General features: G+C 42.6%; 1 protein-coding gene across 1 annotated transcript; it reads left to right on the top strand.

Annotated features, from left to right (window-relative positions):
• The first annotated feature begins 5,865 nt into the window (after nucleotides 1-5,865).
• On the top strand, nucleotides 5,866-15,362 carry ESM1 (endothelial cell specific molecule 1). The gene is made up of 3 exons (XM_025924673.2): nucleotides 5,866-6,837; nucleotides 10,110-10,259; nucleotides 13,866-15,362. Exons 1-3 carry the CDS (start codon nucleotides 6,537-6,539, stop codon nucleotides 13,961-13,963), a joined length of 549 nt encoding a protein of 182 aa, XP_025780458.1. The 5' UTR covers nucleotides 5,866-6,536; the 3' UTR covers nucleotides 13,964-15,362.
• Nucleotides 15,363-19,473: the final 4,111 nt, after the last annotated feature.

Genomic DNA, 19,473 nt, shown 5'->3' with positions numbered 1-19,473 from the left:
GCAGAAGGTGAGGGGAATGGAGGAAAGGGTGAGGCCTGAGAGAGATCACCACAGGCTCATTTTCTTTCGTGGTATGTAATTTGTCTTTTAGAATAAGTCCTACTGTTTTATACTTGTTTAGAGTGGACAGCCTGTTTCCCCATCTATCTCACCCTCTGATCTCTTTGAGAGATCCCATTGTCTCTTTGAGAGAGCGGGCAGGATTTCCATCTTTTAGATTTTGCTGAAACAAATGACTTTGCGTGACTCAGGAAGGCTGGTTGGTGTCTCATACAGGACTGACAGTGGAACTCAGACTCACACTTGGGTCTTCTGGTTCCAAGGTGGGAGCTACTTTTGCCACTCATGCTGCCTGTGGTCTTGTATCAGGACAGCACCTGGTACTTCTGGGTGTGGCTTTATGTGTGGAGAGGGAAGGACACTATATGACTGGAGTCTCTTGCAGATGAGTTCATAGATTCAGAACCTTGATTTGAGATGGTATTTCTTTGGGGAAAACATTTGCTCCAAGACATAAGATCATTTTTAAAGCATGAAACAAACCTTTAGAATTTTGGATTCTTGATAGTCATAGCCAGGGTGAGAGCCAGGAGAGCTAGCTGTTAGAAAAACATGCCCACCAGAATCGGGGGAATGGGGGGATAGAGTAGAGGGCAGATAAGTAGTGAGAGCTCCTCCCATGTTCCCAAGTCTAAACTTTCTCACTCTCAAAAACCTCCTGGAAGTGTGAATGCAAAGGTGAGGTTTCTAGATTTGGTCAAGGTTAAAAGACAACCAGTTTCCGCCTGCTTCCTCGGGGAACTCCACGGGATGCAGAGCCCTGGATATGGCGGCAAAGCTCTCTGAAGGGCACCCGGACATCCAGGGTTGACGTTTGCAGTAGGCATTGTGGGTATCTTGTTTGTATCTTCTCAAACTCCCCCACACTCATTATTCTTGCAGGACTGTTTGCTGTAAGCAACTGCGACTGCCTCCCAGCTGCCCAGAGAATTCATCTCCTCCCTAAGATACATCAGAGGACCCCATGCAGGCAAGAACAGGTGCACGTCACTTTACTTTTCAAAGCAGGTGTAGTTTTTTGTTTTGTTTTGTTTTAAGTAGACTCCATGCCCAACGTGGGGCTTGAACTCAGGACTCTGAGATCAAGAGTCGCATGTTCTACCGACTGAGTCAGCCAGGAGCCCCCGAGCAGGTGTAGTTTTCAAAAATTGCCTGTAACATCCAATCCCCCTTTACTGTTAAAATTGTCTTTATTAGAAATGAAAACTTGGAGAACTGAAGAGATGGTATTTCCTTGGGGAAAACATTTGCTCCAAGACATAAGATCATTTTTAAAGAATGAAACCTTTAGAATTTTGGATTCTTGATAGTCATAGCCAGGATATACCTTTGGGTCTTCTTACCTAATTACTGAGGTAGACAGGAGGGATGAGGGGGGTGGTCTAAGGTGTGCATCATGTGACTCGCCTAAGATGACATAGCTTGTAGTGGCCAAGCTACAATTCCTGCAAGCTGTTCCCAGCGCAGGAGGCTCTGGGAGGAGTCCCCAGAGCCTGTGACAGCTGACCCATGACTGCCGTGAAACTCAGTTTGGCAGATGGGTTCACCAGGTTCTATCAACAATAGAGGAGCTCCCAGGAACGTCTCGGGATGGATGCGGGGCTACCAGACCCAAGGCTGGAAAGCCAAGAGGACAGAAGTTGGTCAGCTGTGCAGGAGCTGACACAACAGGACTCTGCTCAGACCCCGTTCCATCCCCAGCTGCTTCCGCTATCCCTGGAAACCTCTATCTCATTCCCCCAAAGACGCACCCGGTTCTATAATTCAGTTCAGCCTGTTCAAGAATGCGGGTTTCACTTTGCTTCCCCTGGGAAACATGGGTGCACATTTTAACTTACTACTCTCTGAAAATGATTTTGGGAAACAACTGGTCACATGTACATGTTTACTAAGTACTGAGCTCTAGTTACGTGCTGTACCTTGCGTAGGCACATGCAAATTGCCATCAGCTGGTTCAAAGCAGAAAGACTTTCAGAAGGTACCAAAACCCCAAACTAAACTAAAAACAAAGTCTCATCCACCTAAGTTTCTCCACTTGCCCCTTGGAACATTTTGCCTTCAGGTCTGCCTTTATAATTGAATTAAGCCTATCTGGGGGTGCCTGGTTGGCTCGGTCAGTAGAGCATGCAACACTTCATCTCAGGGTCGTGGGTTTGAGCCCCACGTTGGACATAGAGATTACTTAAAAAAAAAAAAAGATTAAATAAAAATAAACCTATCTGGTAAAGAGGTTTGTGAGGAAGGCACAGTAAACATGGGACAATTTGACTTGACCATGAGGGTTTGGAATCCTTTCAGAGCCTTTCCCACTTTGCCTATTCAGAAAAAAAAAAAAAAAATGCTGGGTATTTGGTTACAAGCAATCAGAATGTGCAGGATTAAACACAAATTGCCAGAGCACATTACCTAGGCTTATTTTCCTTCTTGGAATAATGCCAAATTTAAAGGACAAAATCATGATGGGGTTTTTAATGAGCAAGGTGTACTGGGTTGAATACTCAGTTTTATTGTTTCTCTGGCCGCCATTGCAGAAGGCCACAGGCTTTGAATCCCAAGATGGTATGGTTTGACCCACTATAACATGAACTTGCCTTTTCACAGTTGTAGAAAGCTTATGTGATTTTGACCTTTCTCACTCTTTGGTCTGAAATCTGATGCAGGGCAGAGCAAGGTTAGAGACTTGACAACCCCAGCACACGGCAAGCCAACCCAGGTGGGCCTCGTGCCCTCATCAGAAAATGCGTTGCCTTCACCTTAATTTGTTTTGTTGCAGATTAAAGTTGCCATTTTTTTGTTGTTGTTGTTTGTTTACTCATGCTCCAATTTCCTAACCCTGTGTGGCCATTGGTAACTTCCCTCAGAAGAGTGGTTGATCTGGGTTCCTGGTTGGGAAAGACCAGAAATACAATGAGATGTAAATCCCATAGGGATTGTGCTGGGACAAACAGTTTTTGTCGGGTCTTGGAAGGAATGGAACGTTCCCCAAGAATGAGATGTTAGAAACTACGTGTGGAGATAGTTCCACTGCTTACGAACTCTGCTGAGCGTATTTTCTCCACCCTTTTGGGTATGCATTTAGGCTCACTATTATGGTGGATTTGGGACTCTCAACTTGACATCTTCTCTCTGTTTACTTGTCCTTCACTGAAAGTGTTATCAGTTTTTGGAAATGCAGAACATGGTTCCATGAGCTCCTCTTCTTCCCTCAGCACTTGTGATATTGACCTCTGCAAGGCTTCTATTGTTTCTTCCTTAAATTTCCATAGAAGACCAGGAAGTTCTTATGCTTTGACTATTTTTCTTTATTCACTGCCAACTCTATGATGATTATATTTTTAAAATGAAAAATAGCCATCACTTAGTGAATGTGTGCTACTTGATAGACATTTTCCATCCCGTTTTATAGGTCCTAACAATAGCCCTGTGAAGAAGCTGGTGGTCCCACTGTACACAATGACAAAACGGAGGCTTAGAGATGTTAAACTCAGTTTCTGAGCTTTTTAGGTAGTGCGTGGCAGAGCAAAGATTCAAATCCAGCACTGGCAGAATCGAAACTTTATAGCAAGACCAAAGTGATAGGCAGGCTGGGTCCTGCCCATAAGAAATAAGGGTGCAGGGGTACCTGGGTGGCTCAGTCTGTTAAGCATCCAACTCTTGATTTCAGCTCAGGTCATGATCTCACAATTCGTGGTATCAAGCCCCACGTCGGGCTCCTTGCTGACAGCCCAGAGCCTGCCTGGGATTCTCTCTCTCTCTCTTTCTGCCTCTCCCTGCTCATGTGCTCCCTCTCTCAAAAAAACAAAAATAAATAAATAAATAAAACTTTGAAAAAAAAAAAAAGAAAGAAGGGTGCATATAATGTTTCGTAATTTGAATGAAATAGTGGCCGACATTTAAAAATTAGGGCATTACATTTAAAAGTCTAGATTCCAGCTTCTCTTAAAAAAAAAAAAAAAAAATAGAAGATTCGGCCCAGTGGGCTCAGAGTCCAGCATGGAAGCAGTCAGCCATTCTTGGGGAGGCACTGCTTCCCTTAGTGGGGGCATGCCCTCTCAGGTGAGCAGCTCCCCTCCCTCTCACGTACATCTGGCATATCTTACCACTTTACCCACTTAGGTCACTGGATTGGTACCTGTATGTGTTCGATTTTGCAGTCCTTAGTCCAGTCTCTAGAAACAGTCTGTTTCAGGGTTCGAGTCCTGGCTTCACCGTTTGCTAACTTTGTGCCCCTGGACAAGTTACGTAACCCCTCAAGGCCTCAGTTTTCTCACCTCTGAAGTGGGGATAAGAATAGTCCCTACCTCTTGAGGCTGCTTTGAAAATTCAACGTGGCACTCCATATACAGCGCTCTACACGGTGTCTGACACATGGTAAGTTTTCTCTAATAGATGCCATCGTCAACCGTTATTGCAGTTAACCACTCTGCTCAGAAAGTGGTGTTCAGTAACCTTTTCCAAGGTCAGCCCTAAGTTGTGAAGGAGGCCATCAGAACAGTAGTCACAGAAGCACCACTGTGCTTAACAGGCAACCGAGCGCATGCCTTCGACACTAGACTGACTCCGTTCGGGTTCTACCTTGGACATTAGGGGGACCTGAGCAAATTATTTAACCTCATTCTGACTCCATTTCCCCATTCAGGAAAAGGGCACGAGGATTGTATCTACTTGATGAGGGTGTGGTGAAGAGCAAGTCAGTTAATACGTGTAAACGGTTTCAGAACAGGTGATCGGCATACACTGGGCCCTCAGTGGATGTTACCCACCGCTGAAAACAATAAATCAGATTGTGCGTCTGATAAGCGTGTGTTTGCTTCTGGGGAGATGCCGATAGAATGTGTCAAATTGGATCGCATGGGAAATTTGGAAATTGGAAGCTGGGACTCTTGCTTGGTTTTCTACCCCCTCGGTTCCGTGACGCATTCCAGATTCGGTTCCTTCCACCTTCCTAGAAGTGCGCTTTGGAAGGCTACTCAGCAAGTCACATCCAATGGCCTCAGCCTCATCTTCTAATGGGGATAAGAATTCTGGAGACCAACTAGCTTAACGAACACTGTCGACTCTCAAAAGAGGAGGCTGAGGCTGAGAGAGATCCTGGGGCTCGCCCATAGCTAATTGGGGACAGACCAAGAGTCATCCATCAACTTTACTGGTTGAGTAGTTGCTAGAATGACGGCGGGTTTGTGCCTATTTTGACAAGTCGGGGGTGGGGCTGGGGACCCGACGTGTGGCTGATATAAGAACTCTGCTCTCTCCGCTCACCTTGCTCTTTCTGGCCCAGCCCCCTTCCTTCACGAGGCCCTGGTCCTGCCGATAGTGTGAGAGGACGGCTTTGTCTTCCCCAGGGGGACCTAGGCCCTGTGACCCTCCATTGCTTGAAGACCCTGTTTCCTGAGGGGTAATGTTTTCCCTTCCCCGGGACTTGCCTCTCTGGGCCACGTTCCGATTTCCCTGCTGGCTCGCTTGTTTCCTTGGGCTGACTGCCTTGTTTGGTGGTTTTTAGTGAGGGCTCTGAGAGATGCCAGGAGTGAGGGGATAGAGCTCCGAATGGCCTCAGTCATTGGACAGCCAGACTCGGTGATGGATGAGCCCTCTCCCCAGGGAGTTCTGGGTCAGAAGTCCAACTGATAAGTTTTTCCAGAACTGAGGAACCCAGAAACAGCGCCAGCAGCATCGTACCTCTTTTGTGGGTTTCGTATTACTTTGAAAGAAAATTCTCAGCTGCAGTTCCACATCTTACTAGCAATGCAGCTCCATCCATGATAAACTTAGATATATGTGCCATGAATTGTTTTAGAGATAACATTTGGGGGAAAGGGAGGGAGGAAGGAAGAGAGGGGTCTTTAAAAAATCCCTTTCCAAATATTTCCTTTCTTCTAAGTATTGAAAAGGCACAATATAACCCTTTCTTCTCCCAAGTGAGCTCATAACTGTTTACGGAGGGGAAATACCAAATGTTTATTTATTTTGTTTAAAGGAGCTTCTTTCGTCCTGATGATTCACGTCGATGTCATTTTCCTCCTGACTCCAGAGGCTCTGAGACAAAGCCACAGCCCAAGTGATATGCCGGTGTCAGAACAATTCCTGTCCCGAAGGAAGGTATGCAACCTTCTTTATTCCCCCTTCACAGACGTCCTTGAGCCCTCGAGACGGATGTGAGCGAGTTTTTCAGTGCTCATGCAAAACAACCATCTAAACATAACAGATGACATCAGCTTGGGCTTTTCAATTCCTGGATGGCAGCGGCGTGTTAATCCAGCCTTCATCCTGGATTTCATAAACTAAAACAAGAGAGCCTGGCAAGAGGACAGCGCTGCTGCTGGGTTGAGGAAATTGATGACGGGGAAGCATGCGGGCAACCCAGTGTATAAAGCTCATAAACGTGTAGGCAGAGGCTCGGCTACCACTTTGGACAGCTGCTTCCCGCCAGCAGAGAACCACGCCGCCCGCAGGGAGCTGAGCCAGAGCCGGCGGGAAACATGAAGAGCCTCTTGCTGCTAGCCACGCTCCTGGTACCCGCGCACCTGGCGACGACCTGGAGCCCCAAGTACGCGGTCGACTGCCCCGAGCGATGCGACCGCGCCCAGTGCAAAAGCAGCCTGAGCTGCAAGCGGACAGTGCTGGACGACTGCGGCTGCTGCCGGGTGTGCGCCGCGGGCCTGGGCGAAACCTGCTACCGCACCGTCTCCGGCATGGACGGCGCCAAGTGTGGCCCGGGGCTCAGGTGTCAGTTTTACAGTGAGGAAGATGACTTTGGTGACGAGTTTGGTATCTGCAAAGGTAAAGAGTGACCCCTTGCTCCTCCCCGTCCAGGGCACACGGAGGGCTTTTAGCCAGCGTGGGAGGCAAGGAGGCTTCCCTTCGAAGGACGAGAGGGAAAGTGCAGGTGGCTTAGGAGCAAGGCCCCACACGGGTGTTGTCACAGGGAGAGAGAGAACTCTGCGAACAGCAACTGACAGCCAGTGTGCAGGAAAGCACAGAAAGCAAGACAGCATTTCACTCATTATGTGTGTGTAGGAGACCGAAGGAAAAAGTTGCAATGAGAAATCGTGTTACCTCCCTTTCTGGAAAACTTTAGAAACTTGACAGGTAATCTGTTTGGATGGTTTAGGTGCTGTCTCCTCTGCAAGGCAGTGATTACAGAGGTCTGCGCTTAGATAACCGCTGGTGGTGTCTAGGCTGGGGCTTAGTGAGTCTTTGATGTTGAAAGGGTCCATGGGATGGTGGGCATCTCTCAAGATCAAGTATTTCTGATGAACGGCTGATGCACTTTATGAAACAGGGTGGGGTTTGATCATGAAACGAAATGACTCACATTCTTGAAGGAGGGTACCCTGAAGTATAAAACAAGCCTCGTTCCACTTTATGGAAGTGTTTGATCACCTAGAAAAATGGCAGATGGTCTCAGACAAGTACAAATAACAGTCAAGAAAAATAAAAATTGGAAGTCTGTGAAGAATGAGAGTTTACAGACTTAAAAAAAGTGTCATTAGGTTGAAATCATAGCTAAACAATGTAGTTACACATCTGTAGAATTTATTTCAAACTCAGTGACTGTAGTTTAAAAAATGTTTGGGTCAAAAGAATGGTGATTTAAAATATATATATGGATACTTCATGATCTCATAATTAAAAGCTATTATTAAGATGAAACACAGGCTATAGCCCCATGCATCAGTTTTATAATACAAAGCAGCTTTTAAAATGATTAAAGAGGCTGGATAATGTATTTCTTATATTTTCTTTCTTATTTCATTCTTATACTTTAATTGAAACAGTTGTATGCTTTTATGAATGATAATAATCCACCATTGATCCAGTCTCATTCATACACCTACCTTTTAGACAAATATTTTATAAATCAATTACCTTTTCACCGCAAAACGTAACTAAAGATTAGGAAATGGATGCTTGCAGGAGGAAGAGAATTTTATTTTTTGCTCAGTTTAGTTTTGCTTATAACCACTAAAAGGTAGAATATTGAGGAACCTTTGTGTGTGTGTGTGTGTGTGTGTGTGTGTGTGTGTGTGTGAACATTCACGAGCATTTATTTAAGCTGAGGAGAACCTGTATTTACTATAAATTACAGGATTTCACGTAAGGAATTTAGGGAGGAAGTAGTTCAACCGATCATACTTGTGACATAGCAAATATTTGCAGTGGATTGTTTTTTCTCTGGACACAAAAATTGCCTCTATCAATGGGACTGTAAATGCCCTGTCACATGTGGGTAAAGAAATGGCACAAGGCCTATGGGATCTTTAGCAATCTACCCTTCTACTGAATGACTGAGGCAGCTGTTAACGGGATAGATTCTTAAAATGCACTTAAGATTGTTCTTCTTGGCATCCTTCAGACTGCAAGCGAGTCTGGTTTCAAACATTTTTCTCTCTGCTGGAAACAGTGACCCTGTGTGAAACTCAGCAACTTCAGACAGAGACGTTGGATTTTGCTGTAGGCGGACTCCCTCTTTCAGCCTTGCACAGAACCGTATACGTTAGCTGCACATCCAGATGTTTTCTCAATATTCAGATGTTTGGCGTTAGGCTGCCGAGTTAACAATCAGCCAGCCAACATCTATTTACTGAACACCTGCTATCCGCCCAGCACTATTCAATATGCTAGGGGATGAAACAGAGGCATAATTGAGAATTTGGCTAAAGTTTGAGTTTTCAATGTCACTAGAGACGCACTCAAATTCCAATCCTGTATGCTCTTCCGAAAGAGGCTTTTGGGGATCCTTTTTAAGGGCTGTTCTTGCGAGCAGGCAGGCCAGTGTTTAAAACCAGGCTCCTCCGCAATCTGAAGAATGCCAGTGAGAAGAACTCTAAATCTCTTCCCCAAATAAAGTTCATTCATGTCTACCTCGATCATTCTTGTGGAATATTAGATTGCTAAGGGCTCGGCTGCTTCACAGTTCGTTTCTCCCCCATGTGTGACTACACGTACGAGAAGATTCTCATGCCAAGAGAATATGTATTCTGCATCTATTCTGCTTGGCTGTTAAGGATAGGGAGGTCTATCAGGATGCTGTTTATGTCATAACAATCCTGCATTTTTAATAAGTGATTTTGTTCTTTTCTGAGCGTAATATGTTTGAGTCTATGTATGACAGCACTGAAGCTCTAAATGCTTCCAGATTTGGGGAGGTATATAGGCAAAGTCTCAGCTTTCTCGTTCTTCCTAGCATGCACATCTTAGGTTTGCAGAACATTTTACTAGAAAATCCTCTTAACATCCAGGGGAGCTAGGTGACCTGTACTGCCGTGTCAACAGATAAGGTAGCTGATGAAAGCTGGCACAGACTGAGGATTGAGCACTTGGTGGACAGCTGGCATCGACACCTCTCTCAGTCCCTGGGTAGCGTGGGGTCCTTTCCTATATGTTGCTATTTTAAAATAGCGAGTTGTTTGTGAGTATGGTGGATTCAAAGACAGCATCACATCTTTTATTTTTTTTAATTTTTTTTAACGTTTATTTATTTTTGAGACAGAGAGAGACAGAGCATGAACGAGAGAGGGGCAGAGAGAGAGGGAGACACAGAATTGGAAGCAGGTTCCAGGCTCTGAGCCATCAGCCCAGAGCCCGACGCAGGGCTCGAACTCACTGACCGCAGGATTGTGACCTGGGCTGAAGTCGGACACTTAACCGACTGAGCCACCCAGGCGCCCCTAAACTCCTTCGCAGCTGATCCGTAGGTCTGTTCAATTGCCCACCTCACCGACCTGTCACGGAAGCAGTCTCGGGAACCTGTCTGTTGGTACCCAAGCAGAAAGTGACCAGAATTAAGGTTGGTTCAAGGATGTTGGTTATGTCTAGCTGTCTTCAACTAAACTCCAGAGCAGGACACTAGAGCCGAGGTGTCCTGCTCTTGGGGTGTGATTTCACATTTGTGACTTAAAGTTTCAACTTCCCAAACTTGGGTTTTTTTAAAGAAGTGGTTTGTATCTGACAGTCAAGGTTCACGAGGCGTGTTCAGATATGGAGGCTGTGCGGGCAGGGGCTCGTGCACAAGTAGGAGCTCCCTCTCTAAACCTATCTTGTGTCCTCAGACTGTCCCTACGGCACCTTCGGGATGGAATGCAAGGAGACATGCAACTGTCAGTCTGGCATATGTGACAGAGTGACTGGCAAATGTCTGAAATTTCCCTTCCTCCAATATTCAGTAGCCAAGACTTCCAACAGGAGACTTGTTTCTACAGGTAAGAATTGACTTCAGTATAGGGGCACCTGGGTGGCGCCGTTGGTTAAGCGTCCAACTTTGGCTCAGGTCACGATCTCATGATTCGTGAGTTCTAGCCCCATGTCTGGCTCTATGCTGATAGCTCAGAGTCAGAAGACTGCTTCACATTCTGTGTCTTCCTCTGTATCTGCCCCTCCCCCCCTCCACCAAAAAATAAACAAATATTAAAAAATTATTTTTAAATAAAAAAAAGAATCGATTTCAGTACAAACATCAGAACAATAATCTCACTTTCAGTTTGAATAACTTAAGCAATATAGAGGATTAGAATAAAGCATTGCTTTGAATGATTTTGTTTTTTATTTTAGTCAGGGGAAAGGGGTGGTGATTGAGTTCGGTTGCTGTTGTTGGTTTTTTTTTTTTTTAAAGATTTTATTAATAATTTTGAGGATTATACATTTTTCCATAAAGTTTACCCAGCCATATGGAGAATAAATATGATTGATTACCAAAGCACCTGTAATAAGAAAATAACCAAGATACACAAAGTTCCCTAAATTCTTCAGTGATGTTTATGTATAGTAGACAAAGTTACTTCTCTCTCAACTTCACATAGAAAAAATACCCTCAAGAATTTATTAGATAAGGTTTAACAGCCAAGATAGAAAATATAGGACACTTCTTCTTTTCTTAACCAAATGGAAGTATCTCCAAAGAATATTTCCCAGCATGTGTTTTTATAGATTTTGGAGAGGATAAGAGACAGTATCTGTGACTGAAACTTGGGAATTATCTCTAAGCCTTTGAATGAAATTGTAGTAATAGCCACATGATGCTTGTTCATGCATGTGTATTTCTTATCAGGTTGTTGGAATGTGAGAAATACCACGTATAAGATGGTGCTGTGCACATATTTGGTTACCTTGTTGGATAAACGATCAGTATCGTAAAACTTCATTAAATTGAAAATAGCACATTTAAAACATGTGGTCACAGAAACTGTTAGTATCAACAAACTATGCAATTTCTCCCCCTTAGATATAAATAGTTGACAATCCAAGTCCATTTTATTTCGTTTTTGTTTCTGGTTCTTTGCGCTTCAAATTAAGATTTGAAATATTTGGCAAATGTACTTATTTCTTAACTTTACCTCCTTCTTACACATGGATACAATTAAGTATCCATTAAGAGAGTATCCATTAAGAGTACATTAAGAGAAGGAGGAAATATTGTGCTAAGAAGGGAATTATTATGCTGAAGTGTGGTTATGCCCCTAAACATTCATCTAAACTGAAACCCCTGTTTTTAGAGCTATTAGGTGAGCATCTTTGTGACTATTTGATCTGGAAATTGAGAAAGTCATTAATAGGTTAAATACTTAGGACTTGTCCTATGGTACTTAAAAAGCAAAATGGAAAAAGATTGAGTTTTAAGTCCTAAAAAAATTGATATTAAGGTGAAATTTACACAACATAAAATTAACCATTTTGAAGTGAGCAGTTCAGTGGTAGCTAGTACCTTAACAACGCTGCATGGCCGCCACTTCTGTCCAGGTCTAGAACATTCTCATTAGCTCAAAATAAAACCCCACTATCCGGTAAGCAGTTGTCCCCATTCCTCAACTCCCAGCCCCTGGAAACCATCAATCTTAGACCTGCACATTTTTTGAATGATTTGACTACTCCAGTACAGGTTTGAAACTTACTGTCTCAGGACAGTCAGCTGTCTCAAATGCTTGCATCTTTTTTTGTTTTATTTCGCCTTCTCAAAACTGCAGACTACAAAACACTGTAAAGAACTTCTGAATTCCTCTTCATTCATTTATGGTTGTGCCTAAACCTTTTCCACCAAGAGAGAGAGAATGGACTCCCTTGTGAATCTTATTGGTGTTTGGGAAGAATGCTTGGGAGGCCATGAGAACACCTTTGGAGTAATCCTCAGGAAGGATAATAATCCTCACGTCCGTCCCTCCCATTGTATACCCAGCCACATGCCCTCTTCTCCACTGGACTGTTGGACAGTCTCTTTCCCTTCGGCGTGTCACCCTTGCTTATTTGCTTGCAGATTCTGCAGATGTTTTGACTACTAGATAGATGCCTTGGCCACACATATTTTTCTGGGTGGAAGTTACATTAGGGGTTACACACAAAAAACATTTCTATACCCAAATTAGGTATCAAGATTCTTAGTAGAAATCTATGGGAAAAGCATTGTCTGACCCGAGGTGTGTGGGTTTTTTTTTTTTTTTTTTTTTTTTTCCTGTTAGCTAAGGAGCAACAAAAATGATTACTGGTTAATCTTGGTAAACCTTAGGTTCAGGATGGGAGCAGAATATCCTAAAGGCTTTGTGGAGAGGCAGCATAGGAGCTCCGCTGCTCAGTGGTACCTTGTCTCCTTGTGACTTTCCAGGGTTCATGTGCTACCATTTATAGGAGGGGGCTTGTCTGGCTATCAACTTCACATCACCTCTGTGCGAATCTGTTTTTAAAACCTTTGTAAATGGTGCCAACGTTCGTCAGCACAGGGACTTCTGGAGGTCCCTTCTATGCCCTGATTGCATGAGCTCGTCTTCTCTAGATTTCTATCTAATGGCTACTACGATCTTGTCAAGTGGGTTTCCTATTTCCATTTCTTGTTGTTGTTGTTTTGTAGTGAGATTTCCAATTTTCTGAGATGGGGAATTTATAAGTAGCTTTTTTTTAGGGGGACAGGGACAGTAAGATCTGGAATATTTGATTACTTTGCATACATTCATCTGCCGGGCTGCATGAATCGTACAGGGCTCCATTTTAGGATGTGCACTGTTGAGGCAAATACACTTTGCTACTCTTAGAAGCAGACAAATTTCATTTTGGAAAATTCTAAATATTACAAATTTTTATTTGAGCAAAAACCGTCTTTATAAAAGTTCTGCCCTTTGGTCTGCCTTCTGCCTTGTGGAGCCACAAAATAAGCTAACCCTTCTCCCATACCAGATAATAGGAAAATCTTATTAAAGATCTACTCTTATAGCATTTGCTCATTCCATAAGTATTTATTAAGTGCCTACTATGTTCCAGGCACTGTAGTAGCAATGAACAAAACAAAGCCTCTGCCTTCTTGGAGCTGATATTCTAGTGGTGGAGTGAAATAACACATAAATAAAAAAGGCAAATGCATGTGTAAGATAATGCCTGGTGGTAACAGGTGTATGAGGAGAAATCAGTCGGCGGTAGGGGCTGACTCAGATGGGAGGTGCCGATTAACAGAGAGTGGGTGAATACAGTGAGTATAGACTCTTTGAATCTATAAAAAAAATATTGTAAATCCCTTGTAATATGAAAATAATATAGGGGCGTCTGGGTGGCTCAGTCGGTTAAGCATCCGACTTTGGCTCAGGTCATGATCTCGCGTTTCACGAGTTCAAGCCCCACATTGGGCTCTGTGCTGACAGCTCAGAGCCTGGAGCCTGCTTCAGATTCTGTGTCTCCCCCTTTCTCTGCCCCTCCCCTGCTTGTGCTCTCTCTGTGTCTCTCAAAAAATGAATAAATGTTAAAAAAATTTAAAGAAAATAATATAAAACTGTTCTTGATCTTAGGGTTATCAACATTTGGACTTGCATGATTTGTATTCCTTCTCATTTCAGAGCATGACATGGCATCCGGAGACGGCAATACTGTGACAGAAGAACTTGTAAAAAAGAATACCCGCTCGCCTGTAATGAAATGGTTAAATCCTCGCTGAGCCTGGGTGGGGTTTCTGAGAGAAGACTCTTATCTTAATGGTCATTCAACACACAGCCAACATTTTAGGAACTGTCTAGATTATAGCATATGGACATGTGATATCGGGAGGCCAAGTGTGGGGGTCCAGAAAAAAAAAATAATAAAGTAGGCTACTAACAATCCATAAAATGCATATGACTGAACACTTTTAGATCTTTGTGAAATATATGAATACATACAGATTTGTTAACTATGTGTTTATAGTAATACTGAAGAACGGAAAACACAATTTAGATCATATTAACGTGGACGCAGATCAGCCCCAGAGGAAGCTAAAGCTGAAGGCCACAGTGCCTGTGACTCGGATGTGCATTGATGCTGGGATACAGGATGGAGGGAGAGTTTGGAGCGAGAGAAGGTGGGGGCGGGTGGGGGAATATGGTATTTAGGTCTTCCTTGTAGTAGCACCAATAGAATTTAATTGTGCTTTTCTTTTTTTTTTTTTTAACTTTGGGAAAAGTAAACACAAACCAGCCCTGAAGGAAGGGGGATAGTTGAAGCTTGTAAGAGATTGGGTAGCAGCCCCCATAGTGAGGCAGGTTTCAAAGGCTGCTACATGTCATTCCCAGATGACCGCATCTGAAGGGAGATTCTGGGGCAGAGGGCAAACTCCTGTAAATGGTTTTAAAGAAGGCCACCTCAGACCGAGAGAGCCAGGCAGTATTTTTCCCACTTAGAGGAGGTGGGAAGGTAAATATTTACATAATTTTGTCAACGATTTATGTTAGTATGAGTCATCCTAACAGACATACTCATCACCCTCTACTGTTCGTTTAAAATGGGTAGAATAAAGGTATAACACTCTAAGGTTTCCAAACCCCCAAGGCATGGTAAATTTATTATTAGTAATTATAGTAATATTTACAGTAATAAGCACAAGAGAACCCTGGGAATAACTTAGTCATGACAGATGTATACAATGTCAGAAAATGAGCAACAGAAGGAATTTATTGAAAAGCCAGTGCAGTGACTTAGAAGTGTTTTAGGTTTAAAGTAGAAAATACTTTTTAGGAGGTTTGGAAGAGAGTCAAGAAGCGTCAGCTTTAAAATAGGGCTCATTTTCTTATTTTTCTTTCCTTCAAAGTCAGTTGATAAGTGGAATTATGAGCACACGGAGGATCTCAGCACAAACGGGACGGTTGTACTAGATTTTGTTAGGAAACATTTGCAGACCTATTTTATTTGGAGTGAAGATTATTTAAGGATTATTTCACTATTTGCCTATGTTTTATTCTCAAAGTTTGCCACAGAGTTGTGAATGCGTGTGTGGGAAGGTCTTGGATCATGAGCTGCATAAGCTGTTGGATTTGTTTTAATAGGAAAAGTTTATGGCTGCTCAATAAAAATACAAGACAGCTGCTCTGAGTCCATTCATGACTTTGTTAAATCATTAAAAGTTATTTAAGATTCACTTGATGGAGTGCTGGATGGCTCGGTCGGTTGAGCGACCCGCTCTTGATAGCTCTTGATTTCAGCTTTGGTCATGATCTCACGGTTCATGGGGTCAAGCCCCGGGTCGGGCTCTGCACTGACGGCACGGAACCTGCCTGGGATTCTCTGTCGCCCTCTCTCTCTTTCCTCCCCCATTCGCTTACACGTGTGCTCTCTCTCAAAATAAGCATTTTTTTAAAAAAAGTTTCATCCAATGAACAAAAAGTCTCTGTGCCTATTAAAAGTTGGCTTCTCAACTGAATTTGCTGCTACAGATAAGCATTTTCTGTCAAAACATGAGGCTAGAATATTTATTTCTTTGCCTCACATTTTTGGTCTACCCATGGCTTATAGTTCCCTGAAACGTAGGTCCCTAAATATTAATCCATTCTTTAGAGACAAAAACAAAACAACGCTTCTGTCAGTGTTTTGAAGATACTGACACTTTAGAAGGTGTCTGCAAAGACAGATCTTTCGGTGTCTGTAAAAGAATAGAATAGCATTTGGCTTTGGAGCTTGAGAGTATCGTGTCCAAGAACAGTACAGTTTCACTTAGCTTTATTATGGGCAAATTAGGAAATCATTTAAATGAATTGACACAATGCCCAAAAAAAAAAAAATTGTCTGTATTAGCAAAAACATCAATCTGCCTGATCTTTTTCCTTTTTTTAAGATGGAAGAAACAAAGTGAATGAGATAAAAATTTCTATCAATGTGTTATCAATGCGAGATATTCATATTATTATTAAATAAGAACAATGTATATTTTTATGTCTTTACATAAGACATATGTTTGTATGTTTTTACTCTTACCAGTGTGCAGTGGGTTTCAGGACATGCTTTCAGGGAGTGAGATTACTTAAATATCTGCATCTGTATCTGTATCTGACTTGGCCTGCAGCCCAGGCTGCAGTCCAAATGTCCCTCTGGGGAAGGGCTGACAGTGGAACAAGAGCTAGACCAGGGCAGGACTTGCCTTGGTCCTTGTTCTGCAGCCTGGGAGATCATGGTCAATATAATTGAACAAAGGTGGGTTCATCTGTTCTCAGTCGCAGGCATGTTTTCTAGTTGCCCAGCTTCCTGTTACTGGGACCCCTCTGTGCATTTCACTTCAAGTGCTGGTACTGGTCTGTCTCAAATTGCTCTGTAGCCTTCTGACTCTATTCTTGATGGAAGTGGCCTCCAAAATCTTTGGATTTTGTACTTTTTGACTGCAATACTTTTGAGCATGCAATTTTAAACTGAATACATAGCGTAGTGTTAATACACTATGTTCGTTATAGCACATATACTCAAAGTAGAAATTTTTAAGGGATTAAAAAATAAATAGAAACAGGAGTTCTGAGATTTTTTTCCTACACCCCTATGGACTATCATGGGAAACACTGGAGAAGTAAAAGAAAATGCCAAATGTCACTGGTTCCTAGTGAGGCTCAACCTCATTTGATATTGAAGAGAAACCAAACTGGCACATATTCCACACAACAAATAGTTCTGGAATGAATGGATTAATGGATGAATAGTTGGAGGGATAAATGGATGAATGGGAGGATGGATGGGTAGATAGGGGGGTAGAAGGATGTTTGGGAAGAAAGATGGAAGAGACTTGGGTGAGTGGATGTCTGGAGGAATGAATAAACAAATGAATGAATGAATGAATGAAGCAGGTGACAGGCCTATCTCCAGCAGAACCGATGGAGCAGATGGCCTCCCATCCCTTTCATCTACCAGCTCCCATCTCCTTGATGGCTGTTATCCTGCCTATTAGGACCCTAGGAGATTGAAAAACTGGCTGCATCCGTGAGAGTCAGTAAATCTGACAAGTAAGGTTGTCCAAGGCCACAGCAACAGGGAGTGCTTCTCCATCAAGCAGTGGGACATCACCTGCGGTAACAAAATGTGTAAGGTAACTTTAGTGGTAGCCAGACTGCATTGTCATTTTCTGTGAAAGGCAGTTCAGGAGGACTGTTGTTTCCATTCTGTATTTGTTTCCTTTCCTTTATCCTGAGGTCCCTAGGAGTAAAGGATCCATAGATATAATTCAACATCACAACAGATATTTGGAGGGAGAACTGATTATTTCTGATTGCCCATATGTAGTGTTAATCATTGAGTTAAGGCCTGGCTTTAAAAGGACGCATGTTATAGACCTGCAATTCTTTATTATTCATTAGAATTACCTAGAGGCCTTGCTAACACACAAACTGCTTATTTGTTATGTCTGAGATGACGCCCAAAGATTTTCCACTGTTACAAGTTCCCCAGGCGATGCAGACACTCTGGGTCCAGGGGACCTTACTTTGAGAATCACTGATACAGGGATATCTAGACTTGCCTAGAAAGGAAAGAAACTAAGGTGTGATCGAAACCAATTCTTGCTGGCCTTATGAAAGAATGTGCTGCAAGATTTCTTAACCGGTTGTTTCATTCAACTTATTTTTGTTGTTTAAAGATACTTAACTAAGCCATGGGGAGGGCTGAAAAATGTCAGAGAAACTTTAAATTGTGGGGACTTGTCAGGGACAAGTGGCAAACCATCAAAGAAGGATGGAGGTGAAAGAACCAGAGAATTTGGAAGCAGGGAGTTTGTGGTCTCACAGGAAGACATTCAAGAAGAGTCACCAGTGGCACCATGTGTCATGAAGAGACCAGGGAGAGCTAAAGAGTCCTCAGGAGGACCATTCTAAAGCAATGATAGAGTCTGATGTGATTTTATTAACCCAGTTAATACGATTCCATTTATACAGGTCCTTGTGACATAACTCTCACAGAGTAGATGTGTTTATATGTTTTCCAGCCCTCTAGGAACTACGGGAGTACACAGAAATCTGAAATATTGGAGTTCAGAAGAGAAGCCTAAAGAATTCTAGTCTAAACCTTTTATTTTACAGATGAAACACCTAGACCCAAATAAATTTGGTGATAAAATGTGTGTAGTAGTGAAAACTACTACTTATCATTGTACCACTTTTAGCCGTTCAGTATTTTTAAAGGAAAACATTCATATTTGTAGTTTACCTACCTCATATTTAAAAAATATATACACATAGGGGTGCTTGGGTGGCTCAGTCGGTTAAGTATCTGACTTCAGCTTAGGTCATGATCTTTCGGTTCATGAGTTCGAGCCCCCCACATCGGGCTCTGTGCTGACAGTTTAGGGCCTGGGGCTTGCTCCAGATTCTATGTCTCCCTCTCTCTCTTCCCCTCCCCTGCTCATGCTCTGTGTCTCTCTCTCTCTCTTAAAAATAAACATGAAAAAAATTTTAGAAATATATACATATATATCTATATTAAGACCTAAAAGGTATACATCTTTTCACACAAAAATTCTATTGTTATGAATTTATTCTAAGGAAATAATTGTTTTGAGCGTACAAAAACATATACAGTAAAACCTTGGTTTGCGAGCGTAATTCGTTCCGGAAACATACCTGTAATACAAAGCCCTTGTATATCAAAGCGAATTCCATTGGCTCAGTTGTGATCATGTGACATTCGGCATCACATACTACTTGTACAGCAAGACATTGCTCCTTTATCAAGTTAAAATTTATTAGAAATGTTTGCTTGTCTTGTGGAACACTTGCAGAGCAAGTTACTCCCAATCCAAGGTCTTACTGTATACAAAAAAAAAGTTGCAATGTTTTGTTAGTAATTGTAAGTAATCTGAAAAGGTCATTGGTGGGGTATTTGATAAAGAAATGGCAGTGTAGCCATGAACTGACTACAACCTAGCCATTGTAAATGATGAAGTGTGTTTAGAATGACTGACAGAGGACACGTTCACTCCAAAGCACAAGGTGACAACGTAATCAGGGCCAGGAGTTGGTCAGGCGTGTGGCTGCCTAAACACAGAGTCCCTCTCCCCAGTTCGAAAGCAGCTATTTTTTTTTTTATTATCAAGTTAAATAACATATAGTGTAGTCTTGGTTTCTGGAGTACAATCCAGTGATTCATCCCTTACCTATAACACCTATTCATCCCAACAAGTGCCCTCCTTAATACCCATCACCCATTTTCACCATCCTCATCAACCCT

Source organism: Puma concolor, chromosome A1 (assembly GCF_028749965.1).
Source record: "Puma concolor isolate L17-30 chromosome A1, mPumCon1.1.hap2, whole genome shotgun sequence".
Classification (NCBI taxonomy): Eukaryota; Metazoa; Chordata; class Mammalia; order Carnivora; family Felidae; genus Puma; species Puma concolor.
This window is presented reverse-complemented; position numbering and strand designations above follow the sequence as displayed.

Coding starts and splice junctions, on each gene's coding strand:
- ESM1 (XM_025924673.2), top strand. CDS start 6,537: ATGAAGAGCCTCTTGCTGCTAGCCACGCTCCTGGTACCCGCGCACCTG. Junction 6,838..10,109: donor CGAGTTTGGTATCTGCAAAG/GTAAAGAGTGAC, acceptor TTGTGTCCTCAG/ACTGTCCCTACGGCACCTTC. Junction 10,260..13,865: donor CAGGAGACTTGTTTCTACAG/GTAAGAATTGAC, acceptor TTCTCATTTCAG/AGCATGACATGGCATCCGGA.